The sequence below is a fragment of the Rhinatrema bivittatum genome, chromosome 1 (assembly GCF_901001135.1).
Source record: "Rhinatrema bivittatum chromosome 1, aRhiBiv1.1, whole genome shotgun sequence".
Lineage (NCBI taxonomy): Eukaryota > Metazoa > Chordata > Amphibia > Gymnophiona > Rhinatrematidae > Rhinatrema > Rhinatrema bivittatum.
Window position 1 is genome coordinate 708,171,851 of NC_042615.1, and position 24,192 is coordinate 708,196,042.

Below are 24,192 nucleotides of genomic sequence, written 5' to 3' on the forward strand. Positions count from 1 at the left end.
ACAATATCATGTGATGTAAGAAGAAGTAGCAGTTACAATAAAACAGGGACATAATGCAACTTGGAATGGAAAGAAAGCGATAGAAAAACATTAACAGTGAGATAGTAGAGTAACAAGGTAATAGACCTGTCCATTAAAAATAAAGATCATTTTGGAGTTGTCCAGTTATTGATTATCCTGAAGGGAGGTCTTTGTTGTTTAAGTTGAAGAAGGATTCAATTAGTATCTGGAAAGGCTTTCATAAATAACCAGGTTTTCAGTCTTTTTCTGAAAGTAGGAAGGCAGGGTTCCTGTCTCAGTTCTGGTGGGATGGAGTTCCATAACATGGGTCCTGCTGTAGAGAAAGCCCTGTCTCTAAGCGTCATGTGGTGGAAGGTTTTGGCAGGGGGGACCTGTAGAGAATCTCTGTAGGACTCTCTGATAGGTCTGGTGGAGGTATGTTTTTTAAATGGTATTTGTAGGTTAAGCGGAGAGAGTTGATGGAGTGATTTGTAGATGGTGGTAATGGATTTGTATAAGATTCTATAGTGCACTGGCAGCCAATGTAGGTCTTTGAGAATCGGCGAGATGTGGTCTCTTCTTCTTGTGTTTGTCAAAATTCTGGCCGCCGTGTTCTGAACCATCTGGAGAGGTTTAGTATGAGAAGAAGGGAGACCTAATAGAATGGAGTTGCAATAATCTAACTTAGAGAAGATTATTGATTGCAAGACTGTTCTGTAGTCGTGGAAGTGGAAAAGTGGTTTAATTCTTTTTAAGACATGCAGTTTATGAAAGCAGTCCTTCGTGGTTTGATTAATAAAAGATTTTAGATTTAGCCGATTATCAATGATGGCTCCTAGGTCTCTTACTTGTGAAGCTTGAAAACCGGTAGGAAGATTTGTGATGTGGTTACTGTTTTCGGGGGAAATTATGAGAAGTTCGGTTTTTGCGGAATTTAAGATTAGATTTAGACTGGCGAGGAGGTTGTCAATATTATGAAGGCAGTTTTCCCAAATTTTTATTGTTTTGGTGAGGGATTCTTTGATAGGGATGACAATCTGGATGTCATCAGCGTATAGAAAGTATTTGAGGTTCAGATTAGTTAATAGTTGACAAAGGGGTAGGAGGTAAATGTTGAAGAGCGTGGGGGAAAGAGAGGAGCCCTGGGGAACTCCTAGCGTTGAAGGGTAAAACTGTGATTCTTTGTTATGTATTTTGACTTTATATCCTCTGTTTCCCAAGAATGATTTGAACCAGGCAAGAGCAGAGCCTGTTATTCCGATGTTCGCTAGTTGATTTAGGAGAAGGGTGTGGTTCACAGTATCAAAGGCGGCCGAAAGGTCGAGGAGTATCAGCAGGTAGGCGTGACCTTTATCGAGGCCCATGATGAGGTAATCTGTCAGAGATATGAGAAGTGATTCTGTACTTAAAGATTTCCGGAAGCCATATTGAGTAGGGAATAGTATATTGTGGTCTTCGAGGTATTCTGATAATCTGGTGTTGACTAATTTTTCAGTAACCTTAGCGATAAAAGGGAGGTTGGAGATTGGGCGGAAGTTGGAGGGATCTTTAGGATTAAGATTAGATTTTTTTAATAGAGGTTTGATAGAAGCAATTTTCAGGTTGTCTGGATAAATTCCTTGGGCTAAGGAACAGTTGATAATGTCAGTCAAGGTTTTGGCAATGGTATCTGGTATTAGCAGCAGAAGATTAGAGGGGATATGGTCGAATGGGTGAGAGGAGGGTTTCATTCTCTTCAAAACTAACATGGTCTCTGATGTTGCAATGGGTTCGAAGGCTTGTATAGCAATGTCTTTGCAGTGATGGTGAAATGCGCTGAATGGAGCTAGGGTATTTGGTTTTAGAAGTGATTGTAGGTTGGAAATTTTTTTACTGAAGAAAATGGCTAGCTCTTCCGCTTTTTTGTGTGCTTGATTGAGTGGAATGTCCTGTGCGTTGACTTGAGTTAAGTTCGAGACGTAGGAAAAGAGGGCTTTTGAATCGAAGATGAGGTGATGTATCTTGTGAGCGTAGTAGTCCCTTTTTGTTTTTAATGTGGAGCTCTTGTATATGTGAAGAGCGAGTTTGTAAGCTGATAGGGAGGTCGGAGATGGTGCTTTACGCCATTTATTTTCTTTTTGTCGAAGGGAAAGTTTAAGTTTTTGCAGTTGTTCGTTAAACCAAGGTTTTCTTCTGGAAGCATTTTGTTTTGGTTTTTTTGTTGCCATAGGGCAGAGTTTATTTGCTGCCGATGCAGTGATGTTTGACCAGGAGTGGAGGGCAGAGTTGGGAGTGGAGATGTCTATATGAGGGAGTTCTAGGACAAGGTGTTCGTGAAGTTCGTCGGATGAACAAAGGTTTCTATAAGTAAATTGAGGTTGAGGATCGTGTTTGTTGCTTGATTGTGCCAGCGAAAATGTTGTAGAGATTAATGCATGGTCTGACCAGGGGACTGATTTGCATATGGGTGGTGCTAAGTGTGATATGCCTGAGTTTACAAAAATGAGATCCAAAGTGTGTCCAGCTCTGTGAGTGGGATTGTTGATTATCTGTTTGAACCCCATGGCAGTCATGGCGTTTAGGAAAGTTTCACAGTTTGTAGTGGGAGAGGGGTCATCAACATGTAAATTAAAATCTCCCAATATGATAGCTGGAGACTCAAGATTTAGGTTAGAAGCTATTATTTCTAGAATGGGAGAGGCATCTGAATCCAGAAGTCCCGGAGGGGCGTAAACTAGAATGATTTGAAGCAGGTCTGATTTGAAAAAGCCGGCTTCAATTTTTGTAGGAGAGTGTACTGGGAATTGAGTCAGTCTCAGCTCTTTTTTGGCTGCGAGGAGAATACCCCCCCCTTTTTTTTTTCTGTCTGGGAATAGAGAAGAAATCATGGGTTTCTGTTGGAAGTTGGTTTATTAGTGCAGTGTCCGTATGTTTAAGCCATGTTTCCGTTATTGCACAGAGGTCGGGTTTGATGTCCAGTAGAAGGTCATTGAGTATTAGTGTTTTTTTGGTAAGAGATTGAGCGTTGAATAAAATCAGAGAGAAGAGAGCTAGGCCTAGTGTCTGTGTAAGGGGGGAAATCATGATGGGAATGAGTGATTTATAGGTAGGTGGACGTGGAATCACTGAAGAATTTCTTATGAAAAAGGATCTTTGTTTGAGAATTGGTATAGGGAGACCAATATGCATTGTGGTTTGTGGTCACAGGAGAGCTGGTTAATTTGTCAGTGAGGAGGTTTGGCTGAAAAGTTTGATGAATATTGAAAAGAGAGCTGAATCCTCGAGTGTCAGATGTGGAATGATGAGCGCTGAGTGTTGGATGACTACTGGATATGGAAAGATGAGCGCTGGATGACTGCTGGTGTGGAAGGAAGAGTGCTGGATGGGTGCTAGAGTGGAAGGATGAGCACTGGATGACTGCTGAAGTGGAAGGATGAGCACTGGATGACTGCTGAAGTGGAAGGATGAGCACTGGATGACTGCTGTGCTGGATGACTGCTGGAGTGGAAGGATGAGCACTGGATGACTGCTGTGCTGGATGGGTGCTGGAGTGGAAGGATGAGCACTGGATGACTGCTGGAGTGGAAGGATGAGCACTGGATGACTGCTGTGCTGGATGGGTGCTGGAGTGGAAGGATGAGCACTGGATGACTGCTGGAGTGGAAGGATGAGCACTGGATGACTGCTGTGCTGGATGACTGCTGGAGTGGAAGGATGAGCACTGGGTGACTGCTGTGCTGGATGGGTGCTGGAGTGGAAGGATGAGCACTGGATGACTGCTGGAGTGGAAGGATGAGCACTGGATGACTGCTGTGCTGGATGACTGCTGGAGTGGAAGGATGAGCACTGGATGGGTGCTGGAGTGGAAGGATGAGCACTGGATGACTGCTGGAGTGGAAGGATGAGCACTGGATGACTGCTGTGCTGGATGGGTGCTGCAGTGGAGGGATGGACACTGGGTGGTTGCTGGTCTAGTATGGGTGTGCTAGGAATTGTATGGTGTGGGGCGGCTGGGTATTAGAGGTATGAGTTACTATTGGAGGCTTACCCTGACCTCACCAAAGTCTCACCAAGGGGCTCACTAAGGGGCAGGCCCCTTAGGTCGCGCCCCTTCGGACGCGCGACGCCCGGCGTGCGACGCCGCCGGTAAATGTACTTTTTAAAGGTCTCCGGCTGCAGTCTGATTGGTCTAATGCCCTTCCGGGGGCGTGGTAGACTCACCGCGTGGGTCTCTTCTCTTGGCTTTTCTTTTAATTTAAAGTTGTTTTTCAGATCTTCTCTGCGCAATTAAAGTAGGATGCGCTTGACTGTTTTTCTGCATGGCTCCCCTGTGAGAGAGCGGGCTCTAGCCCCGAATGGGCCGCGGGAGCCCCGGCATAAATATTAGGGGTCGCGGGAGCCCCGGCATAAATATTAGGGGCCGGGGCCGCGGGAGCCCCGGCATAAATATTAGTACGACCCGAAAAGTTTCCGTTCATGGGGTTACCATGAGTTGACTTCTGGGGAGGCACAATTTGCAACTTTCTAGATCAGTTTGAAAGGACATTAGAGCAGCTACTGAGTTTTTAATTGCAAAATAAAAGAAAAAACAAAAAAAAATTCTCTTTCCAGAGTAAAGTCTGGTTCTTGATTAAAGCATTGTGCATTTGCCTTGCACACAGTATGATATCAGTACTGTGTATGAATTTTGTAGGTTCCCCATTTGTTTGTTTTGTTTATCGTGTATTATTTTGATGGGCTTTTGGGCTTTTTGGTATTCGTAGTGAATAGTATTGTTCAGTTAAGGTCTAATACATGGCGATAACTAGATCCCAAGTCTTTTCTTACCATAAAGTCAGTGACACTGTCTCACTCTCCATTTGTCATTACCAGAACAGAATTACTGAGTTTATAGATAATATGGCTTAATGGGGGAAAATTCAAAAACAAGAGACTCATGAGGCAAAAGTAATCAAGGTTTCATTGCAGAATAATGCATTTGTGTTTTATGAGCCTTTGCATTTGGAAATATTTATCTCAGATAAATCTGGAGATAGCAGTAGAGATTAGGGGGTGGATTTAATGGCTTTAAGACTATTTTGTCCCTCCCTTTTTCTTTTGTGTTTTTTTATTTTATAAATAAATAATTTTCTATTCTCTCTCTCTCTCTCTCTCTACTATTGAGGACTAATATAATTGAAAAATGGTTTGAGTATCTTTAAGATTTTCTTTAGACAGGATAATTTATATAAATCATGTAATTTTATACGGCTATATTATCTTGTATCAACCTGTAATATTTTTCTTTCCTTTTGGATATTGGATAAAATTCAATAAAAATTAAATTAAAAAAAAACTAATACTGTTACCAATCACCACAAAATAAAAATTACTTCAATAATTACTTGGTGCCTTTGGATTTTGTTTTTTTTACATCTTCCTCTTTCTTCTCCTTCAGCTTTTTTATCACTCTTGGGATGATGTCATCAAAAGGATTAAACAAAACCTATAAAGAATAAAATTAGATTTTTTTGTACAATAAAGCATAGTAGGGGGAATCCCTAGTGAATAAAGCAGCATATTAAAGTAAAACCTATAACAATACATTTACGGTGATATTACGAACACAAATATAATAGAAGTTATAGTAAAAGGCCCATTATCCAATATGCATGGAGAGTAGGTAGTGCCGATTAATCAAATATGCAACAGCTTGAAGGGAATATTGAGGGGGGTGGTCATGCTAGAATGGACAGAGCACAGCAGAGAAAAGTTATTCTGCTCCCTAATCCTACACTCTTCTCCTGTCATGTCCCCTCACCTCCTCTTTCACCCCCATTCCATGCAGGGACCAGGGGGAAGGGGAGAGACAGGGGGAGTTGAAGCAAGAGAGGACATAGCACAGAAAAGCTACTCTGCTCCCTAAACCAAACCTTCCTTCTCCTGCCATTCTCCTCCTCATCCAATCCTTGGTGAAATGCCAATTACCTGAGCATGCTAGATAGTTAAGTGATGGATAATGGGGCTTTTACTGTGCTTCATTAATTTCTTGGGTACTAAGTACACTAAAACTAAATATATTTAGTTTTAGAAATTAAATTTATCTAAATACACAAAATAAAAAATGCATCATTTTTAAATGACCTTATTTCAGAGTTAAAAAAAAATTTCTAAAAAAAAACTTACCTCACAACATTTTATTTTGTGTGGATTAACAGCTCTTTCATCTGCATCTACTTCCACTTCTGTCAGCCGTAACATATTATATACTGTATCCCCAGTGACCTGCCATATTAATAAAATGTTTTAGCAGTATTACTGCATAACCTATAAAAAAAACTTTTGTAAATAAATTTTAATATAAGTACAATCAATTATGCTAAATAAAACATGAAATATGAAAGAATACTTCTGTAGGATAGCAACTGTACCTAACACGTTGCCCTTAATACAAAGGCAGCCTTAATACATGTAACAAAAAAAAAAAAAAAAAAAGGTAATTAAGTCAATAGTAGCCCAGAATTGGGCTTTTTCTAGTATTGCTGCCATATGGTGGAATATATTGCCACATATATTATGTCTCCCAGATGATTTATTATTATTCAAACAGATTTTTTTTAAATTAAATTTTCAGCTAGTTAGATGGGATAATTCCTCCCCTGTATTGAAGATATTGGTAAGCTCTGAAAAGAAAAACTAGCAAAAAGTGAAAATCATATATGCTACTAAATAGATGTTACATTTGTACATCAGAAAAACTACTAAAAAATTTGTATTCACTTTGAGAATACATAATCATGTGCCACAACAATTTTCAGGTATACATTTTTTTGTATGTCTATCATTTGAGTGAAATGTTATTGAAATTACAGTGGCTGAAAAATGTATCAGTGGAAGCATTCGCCATGAACTGTTTACAGCACAGAAAATGCTTTCCCAATAAAAATTAGTCCCTAATTAAGGTCTTAAATATTACAAGGAAAACAGAATTTTCTGCCAAATTTGTTACAGCAAGATTCTACGCACTAAGGGGTAGATTTTAAAAGCCCTGCGCGCCAGCGCGCCTATTTTGCATAGGCTGCCTGCGCGCACAAAGCCCTGGGACGCGCGTAAGTCCTGGGGCTTGCTAAAATGGGCAGTCCGGAGGGCGTGTCAGGGGTGTGTGTCTGCGGTCTGGGGGCGTGGCCGAGTGCCCCAACACAGCGGCCTGTGTCGGGGCCTGGCCAGCGGCAGGCGTAACTCCGTCGAACAAGGTAGGGGGGGATTTAGGTAGGCCCGGGGGGGGGGGGGGGGGGTGAGACAAAAAAAAAAAAAAGTTCCCTCCGAGGCCGCTCCGATTTTGGAGCGGCCTAGGAGGGAACGGAGGCAGGCTGCGCGGCTCGGCACGCACAGGCTGCCGATTTTGCGCAGCCTTGCACGCACCAACCCCAGATTTTAAAAGATACGCACAGCTGTGCGCGCATCTTTTCAAATCCGGCGTACTTTTGTTTGCGCCGGTTGCGCGAACAAAAGTATGCGCGCTGTTTATTAAAATGTACCCCTAAGGACCTGATTATAAAAAGCATTTACATGCTTAAAATTGGGTTTTACACATGTAAATGCACTTTACCCATTCTAAGTGGGCTTTTGAAAATTGTTACAATGTATGCCATTAAATTCTCCATAAGATTTACCCAAGTGCATTTTACGTGTAAATGGCTTTTGAAAATTGCTACAATAGTATATTACATTTATACAGGTTACTCCTTTGAAAATTCATCTGTATATGCTCATTAACATACAATCAAAGTTACTCATGTATGAAAAATCAATTACAAAATATAAAAGATGTATGAAACTTTGATAACTCTTGCTTTCAGACAATTTTTTTTTTTTTTAAACATTTTGAAAACTTTCTATTTTATCATTAAACAGAGCCAACAGTATGCTTGCAACTTTTTAAATGGTGTGAGATTTTTCTAATTAGCTTAGGTGGGAATTTTATGTAACATATTTGACCGCAGATCTTTTTTGATATTTCCTTAATCTTTTGAGGACTTTACTGTCATGTATACTACAGCTTTAAACTTTGCAGATGTGAATACACATTTTTCAGTAGTTCTTCCAATGTATAGATGTAATGTCCATATGGTAACACGTGTGGTTTTCACTTTTTCCTAGTTCCTTTCTTTTCAGAGCTTAACAATACCTTCACCAAATATCGCAGACATTTTTCCTAGTCTGAACCTTTTAAGTGCTTAGGTAAATGGCTGACGATGAAATATATTCACCTTTTTTGCTCTAATTGGAGTATTTTTCTCACCAGTCCACTCCTTTCTTGTAGTCTCTAAAGGCAAATTAATGTTTGTTTGCAGGTGGCAAGGTGGGGGAGAGATTGAAATTGTTACATCATTCTGAACAAGAGTAAATTTTCCAACTGTAATCTATATATCACTTTGGATTAAATGCTGAGATAGAATGGAACATTTTATTTTAAATGATATTCTTACAGAAATGGTTCATATTTGCTAATATTTTATAAAATTTCAAGGCATGTCATTGGATGAAGAGAGAAGTTCAATCATGAAGGGAAGGCATAAAGTGATTGGAGCTTGTGTTCATAGTTTGCTGGATAAGATGGATCCAGGCCTTTACAAGTATAAGTGGCTGCTTTTGAGAAAAATGAGCCCGTGAAGCAGACAATTTGTATCGTGAAATGTGATTTCATGTCAGGCTGTATTTTGGACATGGAAAAAAGGGTAGTACTCATTTTAATTTTAGATGTAAATCAAAATTTATAAAAGTTAAAATTGTATAGGAACTATGATTATGCATCACTAAGGGGTAGATTTTCAAACCGCGTGATTTGGCGTACTTTTGCTGGCGCATCAGGCGCCAGCAAAAGTACGCGGGATTTTAGTAGATACGCGCGTAGCCGCTAAAATCCTGGATCGGCGCGTGCAAGGCTATCAATTCCGTATAGCCGGCGCGCGCCGAGCCGCGCAGCCTACCCCCGTTCCCTCCGAGGCCGCTCCGAAATCGGAGCGGCCTCGGAGGGAACTTTCTTTTGCCCTCCCCTCACCTTCCCCTCCCTTCCCCTACCTAACCCACCCACCCGGCCCTGTCTAACCCCCCCCTTACCTTTGTCGGGGGATTTACGCCTCCCGGAGGGAGACGTAAATCCCAGCGCGCCGGGACGCGACCTGGGGGCGGGTCCGGAGGGTGCGGCCACGCCCCCGGACCGCCCCGGGCCGTAGCCACGCCCCCGGGCCCGCCCCCGGAACGCTCCCGACACGCCCCGAAAACGCCGCGCGGTTCGGGCCCGCCCCGACACGCCCCCCTCAGAAAACCCCGGGACTTACGCGAGTCACGGGGCTCTGCGCGCGCCGGTAGGCCTATGTAAAATAGGCTCACCGGCGCGCAGGGCCCTGCTCGCCTAAATCCGCCCGGATTTGGGCAGATTTAGGCGAGCAGGGCTCTTAAAATCTGCCCCTAAGCATTTACAAGGGAGAGAAACCAGATGTCTTAAGCTGTTTTTGTACTGGTCCTTTATCTTAATGGAATTTAAGCCAGAATTATGGGTTAAAATATATTGAATGTAGTACAATTTTACATTAAAACCATATTAGGCATATTACCATTTGTTAGGAATTAGATGGCTTTTGAAATACACACCAAGCATCAGCGGTGGTGTCACAGCACACTGCCTTTCAATTAACTTTGATCATTTATATTACTGGGGCAAATCTCATACTAAAAACAGATACTTAATAACAGAAGGTAAAGCATAGAAAAGGCCATATACCATTGGTTTTTCCTGAAGAACATGTATAGGTCCCTGGCGAGACCTCACTTGGAATACTTTGTACAATTCTGGAGACCGCACCTTCTAAAGGATATAAACATGATGGGTCGGTCCAAAGGGAGGCTACTAAAATGGTCAGTGTTCTTTGTGCTATTGCATATGAGGATAGACTTAAAGATCTAAACATGAACACCCTGGAGGAAAGGCAAGATAGGGGAGATCTGATAGAGACATTCAAATATCTCAAAGGTTTCCATGCACAGGAGGTAGGCCTTTTTCAACAGAAAGGAGGCTCTAGAACGAGAGGTCATGCGATAAGGTCAAAAGGGGGTAGGACTCAGAAATATTTCTTTAGGGAGAGGGTGGTGGAAGCCTCCTAGAAGAAGTGGAAGAGTCAAAAACAGTAGCAGAATTCAGGAAAGCATGGGATAAATACAGGGAATCTCTAAGGAAGTGAAGAGAATTGTAATGCTAAATTAATTGGGCAGATGGTCCAACTGGATGGACATATGGTCTTTTTCTACAGTCATGTTTCTATGTAACATTAAAAACATAAGGTAGTCTAGCTGAAATCCTTGCTATTAAATATATATATATATATATATATATTTTTTAATTGATTATTTCTATGATATATATTTGCTTAAATGTTTTTAACATACTGGAACATTTTTCTACTTCTATGGTTTCTCTATATAATGACTGCACCACTCCAATGTGCCTTTTTTATTTTTTGTTAATATATTGCTGGGTTAAAAGCCTTTTCCATGTGATCACCTAATCACTGAGTGTAATTTTGCTCTCCTGGAACAGGAAAAATAATACTTGGACAATATACTTATGGGCAAGAAAATAAAATTTATTTTTAATTATCCTGGTCATTAAGAAAACAATATTGAACAGAGGACAATTAATCCAGTTCAAAAACAGCCACATAAATTGTCATGGGTATTCAGTAGAGTATAACCAATTAGGCTCTCTGCTGAACATAACCAGATAAAGTCCTAACTAGCTGTGCTCTCCAGCATAAGAAAATTATTCCTTACCTGCTAATTTTCGTTCCTGTAGTACCATGGATCAGTCCAGATGGTGGGTTATGTCCCCCGTCCAGCAGATGGAGTCAGAACAAAGCTTCGGAGGGTGCTACCTCATAAGCCAGTGCACCCTCAGTGAAATCTCAGTATAGAGAATATCAAAGCCATAGAGAAAAAATGATGGATCAAGCTATATATACCCACTGAAAATCTATCTGGAACAGACACGCAAAACTGGTGTCAAAAAATGAAACTTGCAAAAAGAACTCTGAAACACAGCCCCTTAACATAGAGGCTAACAGCTGAATAGATGAAACAGATTAGCTAAGTCAGGAGGGAAGTCGAGCAGTAAACCCCAAACTCCAAATTTCTGAGGGAGGGCGTCAGAACTGATCCATGGTACTACAGGAATGAAAATTAGCAGGTAAGGAATAATTTTCTTTTCCCTGTACGTACCAGGATCAGTCCAGACGGTGGGATGTACCAAAGCTTCCCTACCGAGGGTGGGCCCCTAAAAGCCCTGCTCAAATGACCCTGTCGCCAAAGTAGCCGGAAGTTGGCGACTGGAGCTGTAAGTGGTAGTGCCTTGCGAATGTATGCAGAGACTTCCAAGTCGCTGCACGACAGATCTCCTGGGCGGAGACAGACTGGCTTTCCGCCCAGGACGCCGCCTGAGAACGAAGAGAATGGGCTTTGACCCCCAGAGAGGGCTGTCTACCCGCCCCTATGTATGCCGCTACAATCGCCTCCTTGAGCCAACGAGCGATGGTTGTCTTTGTTCCTTGGATCCTTTCTTTGGTCCCAACCAGAGGACAAAGAGATGATCTGAAAGACGAAAGTCAGTGGTGACCTCGAGGTATCGAATCAATATGCACTTAACATCAAGTCTTCGAAGATCCGGTGAGTCATCCGTAGAAAAGGAGGGTAATTCTACCGTCTGATTCAAGTGAAAAGCCGAAACCACCTTGGGCAGAAATGAAGGCACTGTGCGCAAGGACACATGATAACGCTTGTAGTTCGGAGACCCGACGGGCAGAACAGATGGCCACCAAAAAGACCATTTTGAGTGTGAGGTCCTCAAGGGTGGAGGAATACAGGGGTTCGAAGGGAGGTCCGGCCTGGGCGCGGAGGACTAAATTGAGGCTCCAGGAGGTACAAGAAGTCTGGATCGGAGGCTTCAAGTGCTTTACTCCTCGAAGAAAACAAACTATGTCACGGTGAGAGGGCAGAGGCAGGTGTTCCTGCAAATGAACCAAGGACCCCAGGGCCGCGACTTGGACACACAAGGAGTTGTAGGAGCTGTCCAAACCATCCTGAAGAAAATCAAGGATCTGAGGCACGGAGGCCGACCTCGGACATGTAGAATGAGAGATGCACCAGGACTCGAAGACTTTCCAGACTCGCACATAAGCGATGGAGGTTGATGTTTTCCTAGCCTTTAGGAGGGTTGTGACTACAGCTTCCGGATACCCCCGGAGTAGGAGCCGCCTCCTTTCAAAAGCCATGCCACAAGACAGAAGCGTTCTACCTGGTCGAAAAATACTGGGCCTTGATGCAGTAGACGCGGCAAACGTTCCAGGCGTAGCGGTCCGTCCACCACCAGGTGATCAGGTCCGCAAATCAAGGCCGGCGTGGCTATTCCGGCGCTACCAGAACCACTGGTCCCTGGTGTATCTCTATTCTTCAGAGAACCTTGCCCACTAGTGGTCACGGTGGGAACATGTAGAGAAGGAGATGACGAGGCCAAGGGAGGACCAGCGCATCCACACCTTCTGCGCCGAGGTCCCTTCTGCGACTGAAGAATCGTGGCTCTTTGGTGTTGCGAGAGGTGGCCATAAGATCTAGGTGAGGGGTCCCCCAGTGATGGATGAGTAGCCTCATCGCCTCCCCGGAGAGTTCCCAATCCCCGGGATCCAAACGTTGTCGACTCAGAAAGTCCGCCTGGATATTGTCCACGCCCGCAATGTGGGAGGCTGCAAGGTGAGAGATGGATCTCCACCCAAGACATCAGAAGGTCCGTCTCCAGGGAGACGTGTCGACTCCTTGTGCCCCCCTGGCAGTTTTTATACGCTACTGTGGTTGCATTGTCTGATAGGATCCTGACCGCCCGATTCTGAAAGAGAGGAAGAAATTGTTCCAGTGCCAGACGTATTGCCCTCGTTTCCAGGCGATTGATGGGCCATGAGGCTTGAGACTTTGTCCACAGACCCTGTGCAGATCTAGTCTGGCAGACTGCCCCCCAGCCGGTTAGGCTGGCATCCGTGGTGACCACGGCACTTCAAGGGCCATGTCCTACGCCAGATGGAGCGGGTCTAGCCACCATAGGAAGCTGTCCTGGCGAACTGGGGGAGTGGGAAGACGAGCTGGTAGTCCTGTGACACCGGTTTCCAGCGAGAGAGTAGTGCCCTTTGTAAGGGGCGCAGGTGTGCAAAGGCCCAAGGTACGAGATCGATAGTGGATGCCATGGATCCCAGCAGCTGCAGGTAATCCCAGGCTGTGGGCGCGGGGAGAGTAGAGAAGCGATGCTCCCGAAGTGACTGCGCCCGATCCAGACGAAGGGAGACCTCGCCTTTGGCAGTGTCGAAGCACACCCCCAGGAAATCCAAGGACTGTGACGGAAGAAGACTGCTCTTGGAGAAGTTGAGGACCCAACCGAGGGATTGTAGAAGTTGCACCACCTGAGTGACTGCTGCATGCCCCTGTGCCAGTGTCTTGGCACAGATGAGCCAATCGTCGAGATATGGGTGAACCAAAATGCCTTCTCGTCTGAGGGCTGCCGCCACCACCACCATTACCTTTGAAAATGTTCGGGGTGCGGTCGCGAGACCGAACGGGAGGGCTTGGAATTGAAAATGTTGACCCAGGATCTTGAAGCGGAGGAAACGCTGATGCGCTTTGAGGATGGGAATGTGAAGGTAAGCCTCCATCATGTCCAGCGAGGCAAGAAATTCCCCCCTGTGGACTGCCGCTATCATGGACCGTAGGGTCTCCATCCGGAAGTGGAGGACCTTGAGGGGCTTGTTGACCATCTTGAGATTTATTTATTTAAAAACTTTTCTATACCGTTGTTTAGTGATATACCATCACAACGGTTTACAAATAGGCACATGAATAAATTTGAAATAGATTGTACTTTAACCAGAGGGTGCCGAAGTTGTTCAGATACAGGATTCAAAATATTATAAGCTAAATGTAATGTGTATTGAAATTCCCTTTATGGGCTCTCCATATATGCGATATACTGTAACTCTTTAACTTAATACTTAAGTGTGATAAAAATAAAGAACGCACATATGTTCTCTGGTGACTTTTGCCTGTGTGTATAAGTTCTTTTCTTGTTTCTTAGTACTACCTATTCCCCATTCTCACTTTGAAAAGCTTTTTTGAAAAGCCATGTTTTTAAGCTTTTTTTTGAAGAGTTTTTGATCTCTCATTAATCTTATTTCGGGTGGCACTGAGTTCCATAATATAGGGCCGGCTAATGATAGTGCTCTTTCCCTTACTTGTGTCAGTTTAGCTGTCTTTACAGAGGGTATGGTCAGTAAGGCTTTATTTGCTGATCTGAGATTTCTTTGGGGAATATGTAGTCTTAATGCAGTGATTAACCAATCAGTACTTTCTTCATTGATTAGCTTGTGTATTGTGCAAAGTGTTTTAAATTGTACTCTTTGTTCGATTGGCAGCCAGTGTAATTCGGCAAGAGTTTGAGTGATGTGGTCCCTTCTGCTTTTTCCAGTTAGAATTCTGGCTGCAGAGTTCTGTAAGATTTGGAGTGGTCTTAGTGTTGAATGTGGTAATCCAAGGAAGAGTGTGTTACAATAGTCTGTGCTAGCGAAAATAAGTGCTTGGAGAACAGTTCGAAAGTGCGCTTGGGTTAGTAGTGGTTTTAGCCTTCTAAGGACCATTAGTTTCACGTACCCCTCTCTGACTTTCAATGATATGTGTTGTTTGAGGTTGATTTCATTGTCAATTATTACTCCTAGGTTTTGAGTTTTTTCGGTTAGTTCGACTATCTGATCGTTTCTAATTTTGATGGGGTTCTGGATTAATTCAGTTGTTTTTCGTTCAAGGTGTATGAATTCTGTTTTTTCAATATTAATTACTAGTTCCATTTGGCACAGCAGTTGTTTAATTATATCTAGGTACAACATTGCTAGGTTCAACGTTTTTTCAATTGTTTCATCTACTGGTAAAATTAGCTGGATGTCGTCTGCATATATATAATGTATGATATCTAGACCGGCCAAGAGGTCGGAAGGAACCCTCCTTTTTGGGAACCACAAAATAGATTGAATAGTGTCCGGAACCCACTTTCTCGGGGGGGGGGGGGGGGGGTACTGGAATGATAGCCCCGAGGGCTAGGAGCCTGTCGAGAGTCTGGTGAACCACAAGCTGCTTGTGAGATGTTCCACAGGGAGAAAAGAGGAACTGTCTCTCAGGGGTCTTACAAATTCCAATGCGTAACCTCGCCTTAGGATGTCTAAAATCCACTGATCCGAAGTGATGTGGACCCACTCCTCGTAGAAGAGCGAGATGAGCCCCACGATCCTGGGGGGGGGGGGGGGGGGGCGAGGAGTGGATCATTCTGGAATCATTGAGAGAACTTGGTGGGAGCCCCTTGGGCCACCCCGTCCCTGGTTGGTCTGCGGCCTCAATAGGACCGAGTCCACGACTGAGACCTGGAGGAAGGCGTCCTGGGTGTCATCTGTCTGGTGGTGCAGAGGCGGCGCTGTGTCCGAAACCGGCTTCTGGAAGGATTAAAGGACCTGGAAGATCTGGGTCGGTCCTCAGGTAGATGGTGTACCGCATTCTCACCGAGAAGCTTGATGATCTGATCCAAATCCTCCCCGAAGAGGAACTTCCCTTTAAACGGAAGAGATCCTAGCCGTGCCTTGGATGATGAGTCCACCGACCAGTTGCGTAACCACAGGAGGTGTCGTGCCGAAACCACCAACACCATCGATCTAGCCAGTACTCGCAGCCAGTCGTACAAGGCATCCGCTCCATAGGCGATGACCACCTCCAGGCGGTCTGAGTGGCTTCCTCCGGTGGTAAAGCCTGACAGGTCAAAAGTTGCTGTACCCAGCGAAGACCCACATGTTAAGCGAGGAAACTACAGATGGCCGCTCAGCCCCTGAGGGCGGAATTCAAACACCCTTTTGAGATATACCTCCGGCTTCCGGTCCTGAAGATCCCGCAGGGCCGTGCCTCCCGTGACCGGAATAGTCGTACGTTTTGTGATCGCCGATACTGCAGAGTCTACCTTCGGGACCTTGAGAAGATCCAAGAAGTCCTCGGGAAGAGGGTAGAGCTTCTCCATCGCCCTGCTGACTTTCAGTGATGATTCGGGAGCGTCCCATTCCCTAGCCAACAGTTGCATGAAGGTAGGATGGGTAAGGAAGGCTCTTGCCAGGGGACGAAGGCCCACTAGTACTGGGTCCCCCTTCTTTCGAGGTGGAGGGTCCCGGTGGATCCTGGGGAGCCTCAATGTCTAACTCTTGTAGAATGTGCGGAATGAAAGCATCCAGCTCTTCCCGCTGAAAAATCCGCCTTCCAGCTGATCCGCAAGCAGCGGGTCATCCAGCCCAAGCAGTGGATCGACGGGACTGGGATCCAGAGCTGAGAAAACTCCCTCTACCGGGGGCAGTGCGAGCCGTACCCGGGAGGCCCCTTGTGATGCCCCTGAAGTCCCACCCCCAGGGGTATCCGCTGCCCTGGGGACCTTGGAGGGTGGTGGTCCTGTCGCAGGGTCTGGGGTCTGGGATCTGGCCCATTCGTGCCATATAAGCATTGTGCATGAGGATTACAAATTTGATGGTAAAAGGAGAAGGGCCCGGGGGGGCAGTGCAGGGGGAGCCCCAGGCTGAAAACCGGGGCCCAAAGGCTAAACCGGAGTTAGGATCGGTGGCTGTCTGTGAGAAAATTCATCTAACTCTTCCCCCTCAGATGATGGCATTGCTGGCTCTGAATTCAAAATGGCCACCGTTCCCGCCATAGACGGGATCGGGGCCGACCCAGAAACATGCAGGTGCGCTTGATCGCGCGATGGAGGCCGTCCCATCAGCTGTGAGGTGCCCTCCCCACCAGGGAGGCACCTCATACACACCCCCTTGCGTGAGAGCCGCGACCCTGGCTCTCCGCATGCAGAACAACGGTGCGCTCTCGGCATGAGAGCCGGGGGGGAGGGAGGGGGGTGCCGCGAGGAAACCTGTGCCGCGGGCAGCGGGTAAACGCGTCCGCTGTAACTCCGACCCTATGCTGAGCAACGTGCTCTCTGTAGCCGGCAGCCCCGAGGAATGCGCGTCTCGGGGCTGCGGGTCGGATCGCGGCGGGGGGGGGGGGGGGGGGGGAGGTGCTGAAGCCTTCAGCTGTCACCCCCGGATAGAGCCGGTTCTAAGGAACCTAGAAAAGGAAAGTAATACACACCGACTTACCCCACAGAATCAGGCCTGTGCAGAGAGGAGGAAGAAACAGGCTAGCCCCAAAGAAACAGAACTGTTTGCAAGTTCGGAGAAAGGAAGTGTCTGCTCTATGTGATACTAATCCTTTTTTTTTTTTTTTTTGGTTAATAAACTTGATCCATCAACAGAAGAAAACAGAACAGAAAGGGAGAAAGAATAAATCTCTTCAATCCCAGGGGAAGCCAAGGCTTCCCTACTCCTATCTGCTGGAGTCAGAAAGATACTGAGACTTCACGGAGGGTGCACTGGCTTATGAGGCAGCACCCTCTGAAACTTTGTTCTGACTCCATCTGCTGGACGGGGGACAAAACCCACTGTCTGGACTGATTCTGGTACGTACAGGGAACACAAGAATTAGCCGGATAACTTATCTGCCTACTTATCTATTCACTGAAATGCTGCCAACTTATCCAGATAACTTTTAAAATGGTTATCCTGATAAATCAGAGATCCCCAGAACAAGAGGAAATTTAAAACCCATGATTTGTCCAGCTAAGTCCCGAATTTAACCAGACAACATTAACCCCTAAATACTGTCTTACATTTTAAGGTTTTTCAAAAAGACAGTATAAATTGTAGAAAGTTCTAATTCTTCAGTAAGCCTACTTTTAACTAGGGTAAAGCATCAGTTTTGGGATATGTGGAAATCTCTTCATAACTACAGATATACCTCCAGTATTCTCCACACATGGTTTCACAATATACTCCTTTTAAGGCAAATTACCAGGTTACTGTCCACCAAATCTTGAACGGGGTAAACTGGATGGTTTTTGGGTGGTGTTTTTTTTGTTTTGTTTTTTTTATAGGTTATGAATTCTATAGGTTGTGGAAAACTGATAGTTATTTTAAGACAATGCTGCCCATACATCTGCAAACCACACAGGCCCCCTCCTTCAAATGTAACTGACCCCTTGGAATGTGTTTTGCTTTTAAAAATTAATTATAATGAACATACATAAACACAATAATTATGACAAAATAGAAGAAATAATATTTCACTGATTCTTGCTTGAGTACACTTCTTGTTTCAGTCAAAAGTGGTTTTACATGTACTTTACAATAATCTTCATTCATTACTGAGTCTTATACAGAATACAACAGATTTGCCAATTTATTTCAACTGCAAATAAAACTAACTACACTTCATGGTGCCAATTAGAAAACCAGCAGAACAGTTATAAACATATGAAAATAAAATATGCAGTTCAATGTTAATTTTTCCTGACTGTAACTGCCAGGCATAAGAAAGAAAGCAAGGAAGCAAGAGTAGAGTACTACAAAGCAGTAACGTGAAAAATTGCAATTTACATCCATAGAGAATTGCCTTCCTCCAGGTCACAAGTACATAAGACTTGCCATACTGGGTCAGACCAAGGGTCCATCATGCCCAGTATCCTTTTTCCAACAGTGGCTAAGCCATGTCACAAGTACCTGACAGGATCCCAAGGGATAGTCAGATTCCAAGCTGCTTATCCTATGAATAAGTAGTGGATTTCTGCAGCTCTACCTTAATAGTGGTTAATGGACTTTTCCTCCAGGAACTTGTCCAAACCTTTTTTTTAAACGCAGCTGTACTAATAACTTTCACCATATCCTCTGGCAACGATTTCCAGAGCTTAACTATGCATCGAGTAAACATATGTTTTCTTATTAGTTTTCAATGTATTACCTCGTAACTTCATCGTGTGTCCCCTTATCTTTATACTTTTCGAAAGAGTAAAAAATGTATTAATGTTTAAGCATTCCATTCCACTCATTATTTTATAGACCTCTATCATATCCCCCCCTCAGCCATCTCTTCTCCAAGCTGAAAAGTCCTAACCTCTTTAGCCTTTTTTTCATAGCAGAATTTGTCCATCCCCTGTATCATCTTGGTCACCCTTCTCTGTACCTTTTCTAATTCCGCAATATTCTTTTTAAGATGTAGTGACCAGAACTGCACACAATACTCAAAATGAGGTCTCACCATGGAGCAATACAAAGGCATTATGATATTCTCTGTTTTATTCTCCATTATTTTCCTAATAATCCCTAGTATTCCGTTTGCTATTTTGGCTGCTGCTGTACACTGAGCAGAACTTTTCAATGTATTTTCAATGATGACACCTAGATCCTTTTCCTGACTGGTGACTCCTAATGTCGAACCTTACATTGTGTAACTATAATTTGGGTTACTCTTCCCTAGGTGCATCACTTTGCACTTGCCCACATTAAATTTCATTTGCCATTTGCATGCCCAATCTCCCAGTTTTACAATGTCCTCTTGCAATGTCTCAAAATCCTCTTGTGATTTAGCAGCTTTGAATAATTTTGTGTCATCTGAAAATTTGATTACCTCGCTTGTTCAAATTTCAAGGTCGTTTATAAATATATTAAAAAGCAGTAGTCCCAAAACAGATCCCTGGGGCTCTCCACTATTCACCTTTATCCATTGGGAAAATTTACCATTTCAGCCCTACTCTCTGTTTTCTATCTTTTAACCAGCTGGCAAGCCACATTAGGACACTGTCACCTATCCCATGACTATTTAATTTCCTAAGAAGTCCCTCATGAGGGACTTTGTCAAATGCTTTCTGAAAATCCAAATACATTATGGGGTAGATTTTAAAAGAAGCGCGCGTGCACGTGCGTGAGGTTCTCGGCACGCGCACATGTACACACCGATTTTATAACATGCGCGCACAGATGCACACATATTATAAAATCCGAGGCCGCACACGCATGTGCTGGCGGCGACGCAGGGGGTGAATTTTCTAATATTACGCGTGATGATGCAATTGGGCCTCTCCCAGTTCCCTCCCAGACCGCTCCAATTAAGGAGTGAACTGGGAAGGAACTTCCCTACCCCTCTGCCTAACCTTCCTTCCCTTTCCCCTCTCCACCCTGACACCTACCCCCTACCTTACTATAAGAATTTTTTTTCTTACTGCTCCATCGGAGCAGAAGCAACTTGTGCACTCTGGCTGGCTGCCGGCGTGTGTTTCCCCAGAATAGCAGCTAATGGCCGCTGTCCCGGCCGGCCTCCATCCTGCCTCCATCCTGCCCAGACCCCGCCCCTTTTTCAGGGCCCAGCACTTGTGCACATATCAGCAGTTTTGTTCTTTATGAAAGTTTCTACCATTTTGCCTGGCACAGACGTCCAACTCCTTGGTCTAATTTCCTGGATCACCCCTTGAACCCTTTTTAAAAATAGATGATGTTACTGATACTTTGTAAAGATTTTTCTGAATCATCTGACCTTTCCAAAGATGGTATGTTTGTTATTGAGTTCATCTGCAGGACCCAAAGTAAAGAAAAACTGGCTGCCGTTATCATGAGGTCCAGCATTCGCCATGGCAACCAATCCTCTCCTTTTAAACTGTAATCGCGAGTGAAATTCATCCTACAAAAAAAAAACAAGGAGAGAGATGTAGTACACAACTGATATAAAGATCCATTATCTTTTGTTTTATTTAGTTACTGCCAACATGCAAATAAAAATTCCTGTGAAGAAAAAATATTATATAAACAAAGAAACAAAGAAATGTCAAATTGCAACAGCAGCTGCAAGATGCTCTTCCGTTAAAACTGATAGCAATCACTTAGTGCTCTGAAGCAGCTGTTGAAATTAAATGAGAGGTTTTAGAAATATCTCAATCCATTAGATTTTTTCTTCTGTGACGTCAATGGGGAATATCAGAGCGCAAAAATCATTAAAGCATTCTAATAAGAATCTTATCTAATAACTTGACCCTTTATTTACCATTAGCAAATAATCTTTGAGTGAATGAAAAAGAAAATCTTCATGGATAATTATTATTTAAATTAGAAGAATGCAAACACCTTCTAATTGAAATAGTTTCAGAGCACCTTTCCCATTTACATTTAGCCTCTTGGACATTACTAACAAGTGCACAATTTCAAGTTTGAGATATACTTTCAAATGTTAAATAAATGGATTAGGGGGAAAGCAAGATGGTGTGTTGCTGCTCTGCTTTTGTTTCTTTTTTGTTAAATTACCTTGACTATGCCTCTTAAACCAAAGGAAAAGTCAGGGTCTTCCCTCCAGACCCCGATTTTTTCCCAGTACAGCAGCAGATTGCCTTTCCAGCAGCTTTAATTGGTTACCTGCTTCTAATGAGGGAAGAAGTCCCTAATGCAATTTCCGGTGAGGAAGCACTGTCCCCGCCTGGGGAGGAGTTTTCCTACAGATCATTGCCTTCCCCTCGGCTCATCGACAGTTGATCTCGTAGCCTAATCTCACAGCCTTGCTGGCTCAGGCGGGGGCAGCGGCGATCTTGGCGACTGAGTGCAGCACTGAGCTGCAGCGTGAGGCAATTCCGGGAGGGCCAACGAAGGAACAACAGACACGTGTGCAAGAAATGGAAGATGTTAGTGGAATTTCTAGGGTCATCGGCCATCGGTCTGAGGAATTGGCCCGGAGATAGTTACAGTAGACTCGCTATGAGACTTGGTTATGTGGTTTGGAAGTCTATTAATAACTGTGAAAGGAAAACTGACACCCTATTCGCTTCTTTGGAGCCTATGGTTTTATAGCATGAGAGTCAATTAAGAGCATGCGATCAAAATTTCTGGTTTGGAAAAAGATATTCAAGAAATTAAGACAGAATAGCTCCCTGATTAAGGAATGGTTCACTCTTTCCAGACCCTTGGAACATCTGGAGAATAATTCCAGACATCTCAACATTCGCATCCATAATTCTCCTAAAATAATTGGAGCGCAGCCACCGATGACTGAGGAAATATCTTTTGGAGGTCTTATATTGCGATTCTGACTCTACTCCCTTAATAAGTTGCTCTTTTTGCCTTTTTCTTCTTGCAATGTACTTGTGTTAAATATGCCTCTCCATTCTTCATCATTTAAATTTATCTGGATAACTCTGAAATTCTAGAGAGGGAATTTATGTGGAGAACTGTAATTTTTGCTTTGTAGAATTATTTAAAAATTTCAATAAATAAATATTTTAAAAAAATAAATAAATAAATGATACATAAACCACTTAAATGAAGTCATTTTGATGCATTTTTCCAGTGCAACTATATCTTTTTTGAGTTGTGGCGACCAGAATTGCACATAGTATTCAAGATGCAGTCTCACCATGGAGCGATACAGAGGCATTAAGACAGCCATTGTTTTATTTGCCATTCCCTTCTTAATAATTCTTAACATTCTGTTTGCTTTTTTGTTCGCCACAGCACACAGAACAGACATTTCAATCTTTTATATACTATGATGCCCAGATCTATTTCCTGGGTGGTGATTCCTAAGATAGAACTTAATACTGTATAACCACAGCAAGGCACACCATTGTTTACCTTTTTTCACTGTGAAAACAGACCATTTAATCCTACTCTCTGTTTCCTGTCTTAACCAGTTTGCAGTCCACAAAAGGACACAGCCTCCTATCCCATGACTTTTTAGTTTTCTTAGAAGCCTCTCATACGAACGCCTTTTGAAATCCAAATACACCACATCTACTGGTTCACCTTTGTCTACATTTTATTCCCACCTTCAAAAAAATGTAGGAGATTTGTGAGACAAGACTTTCCTTGGGTAAATCTATGATGGGCTGTGTTAAATCAGGTCTATCTAACCCCTAGATTTATCAAAAAGTGTTACTAATGCATTGATAACGCCCACGATAAGGAAAAGGGGCATGTTTATGGCCATTTTTTAGTTACCGCAAGGTGAGATAATCCCTATTTTTTGCATTCTGTAGAAAGGAGAGGGGGAGGGGGAAACTGAGAATATCTACAAGGCCCTCATAATAGGGAAGTATTTATATCTCTATAGAAGGGCCACCTAATAGATCATGGTGGTTTAGGGTTTAGGAGCCAGTTTCACATGTAGAGTGAGACATACGAACAGCACAGTATACCATGGTGAAGATTTGACGTCATTTAGCGTGAGGAAAGTCTCGAAATTTCTACTATGTTCTCGCTTGATGAACTCAATAACAAGGTACCATCAAGCTAGGATGAGATAACATAGTACACAATTTCATCTTTTTGAGACTTTCTTCATCCAAATGATATCAAATCTTCACCAAGGTGTACTGTGCTGTTCGTACGTCTCACTCTACATGCAAAACTGGCCCCTAAACCCCCACCAACACCTCACCTCAACCTATTAGGTGACCCTCCTATAGAGATATAAATAGGTGCACACAATGAGGCCCTCCCCAGAGGCGCTCTCTCCCTCTCCCCTCTACTTTTTCTCCCCTTCTCCCTCCCCAAGACCAGAAATGGCCAAAATGCAATTCCAAAAATTGATCGCAAATTGAATTATGGCCATTTCGGGCATATCACACAGCCTAATGCCACGAAAAAAGTTGACGTTATTTCCGGTGTTAAAACTGTGCGATAGCATGCGTTATTTATTTATTTATTTCTTTAACGTCTCTTTTATACCGATATCCGTTCACACATCGCATCGGTTTACAATTAAACAGGAACAGTTGGGCAGAGCCCTTACATATAACAGAGAAATACAAGTTAACTTTTGGGCAGGGCCCTTACATGTAACTGAGAACAAAGAGGCTAAAACAGGGATAGGGGATAGAACTGACTATGCAGGGCACAGTCCATAAAATCAATAAAAAGATACAGCAAATCACTATATACGTATGATCGAAACTATATACATAGCTATGAGCATAAATAGCAGAGTCAATGTACAAAATCGATAGGCGTAAGGCGAATTCTGAGAAATAGATTCTTAGTCATATAGGCGATTCTTAGTCAAGCAGTGGGGAGTTATGTAATGGAGGGTGACATGGGGTAAGCTTGCTGGAAGAGCCATGTTTTCAGTTTTTTTTTTTAAAGCGGGTGTGTATGTTTCCAGGCATATATCGGGAGGCAGGGAGTTCCATATAGAGGGGCCGGCGAGAGAGAAAGCTCTGCTTATGGTGGATGATAATTTGAAAGATTTGATAGGTTGGGCACGTAGGGTTCC

At 43.6% G+C, this 24,192-nt stretch overlaps 1 protein-coding gene across 4 annotated transcripts in view; it reads right to left on the reverse strand.

Annotated features, from left to right (window-relative positions):
* Window positions 1-24,192, reverse strand: part of CWC27 (CWC27 spliceosome associated cyclophilin) — a 398,702-nt gene that overhangs the window by 347,774 nt on the left and 26,736 nt on the right. For all 4 annotated transcript variants that reach the window (XM_029576322.1, XM_029576298.1, XM_029576314.1 and 1 more), the window contains exons 4-6: window positions 20,476-20,619; window positions 6,145-6,243; window positions 5,364-5,464 (exon numbers count right to left, since the gene is read on the reverse strand). In XM_029576322.1, the coding sequence (XP_029432182.1) occupies window positions 5,364-5,464; window positions 6,145-6,243; window positions 20,476-20,619 (344 nt within the window). The remainder of the gene's footprint in view (window positions 1-5,363; window positions 5,465-6,144; window positions 6,244-20,475; window positions 20,620-24,192) is intronic.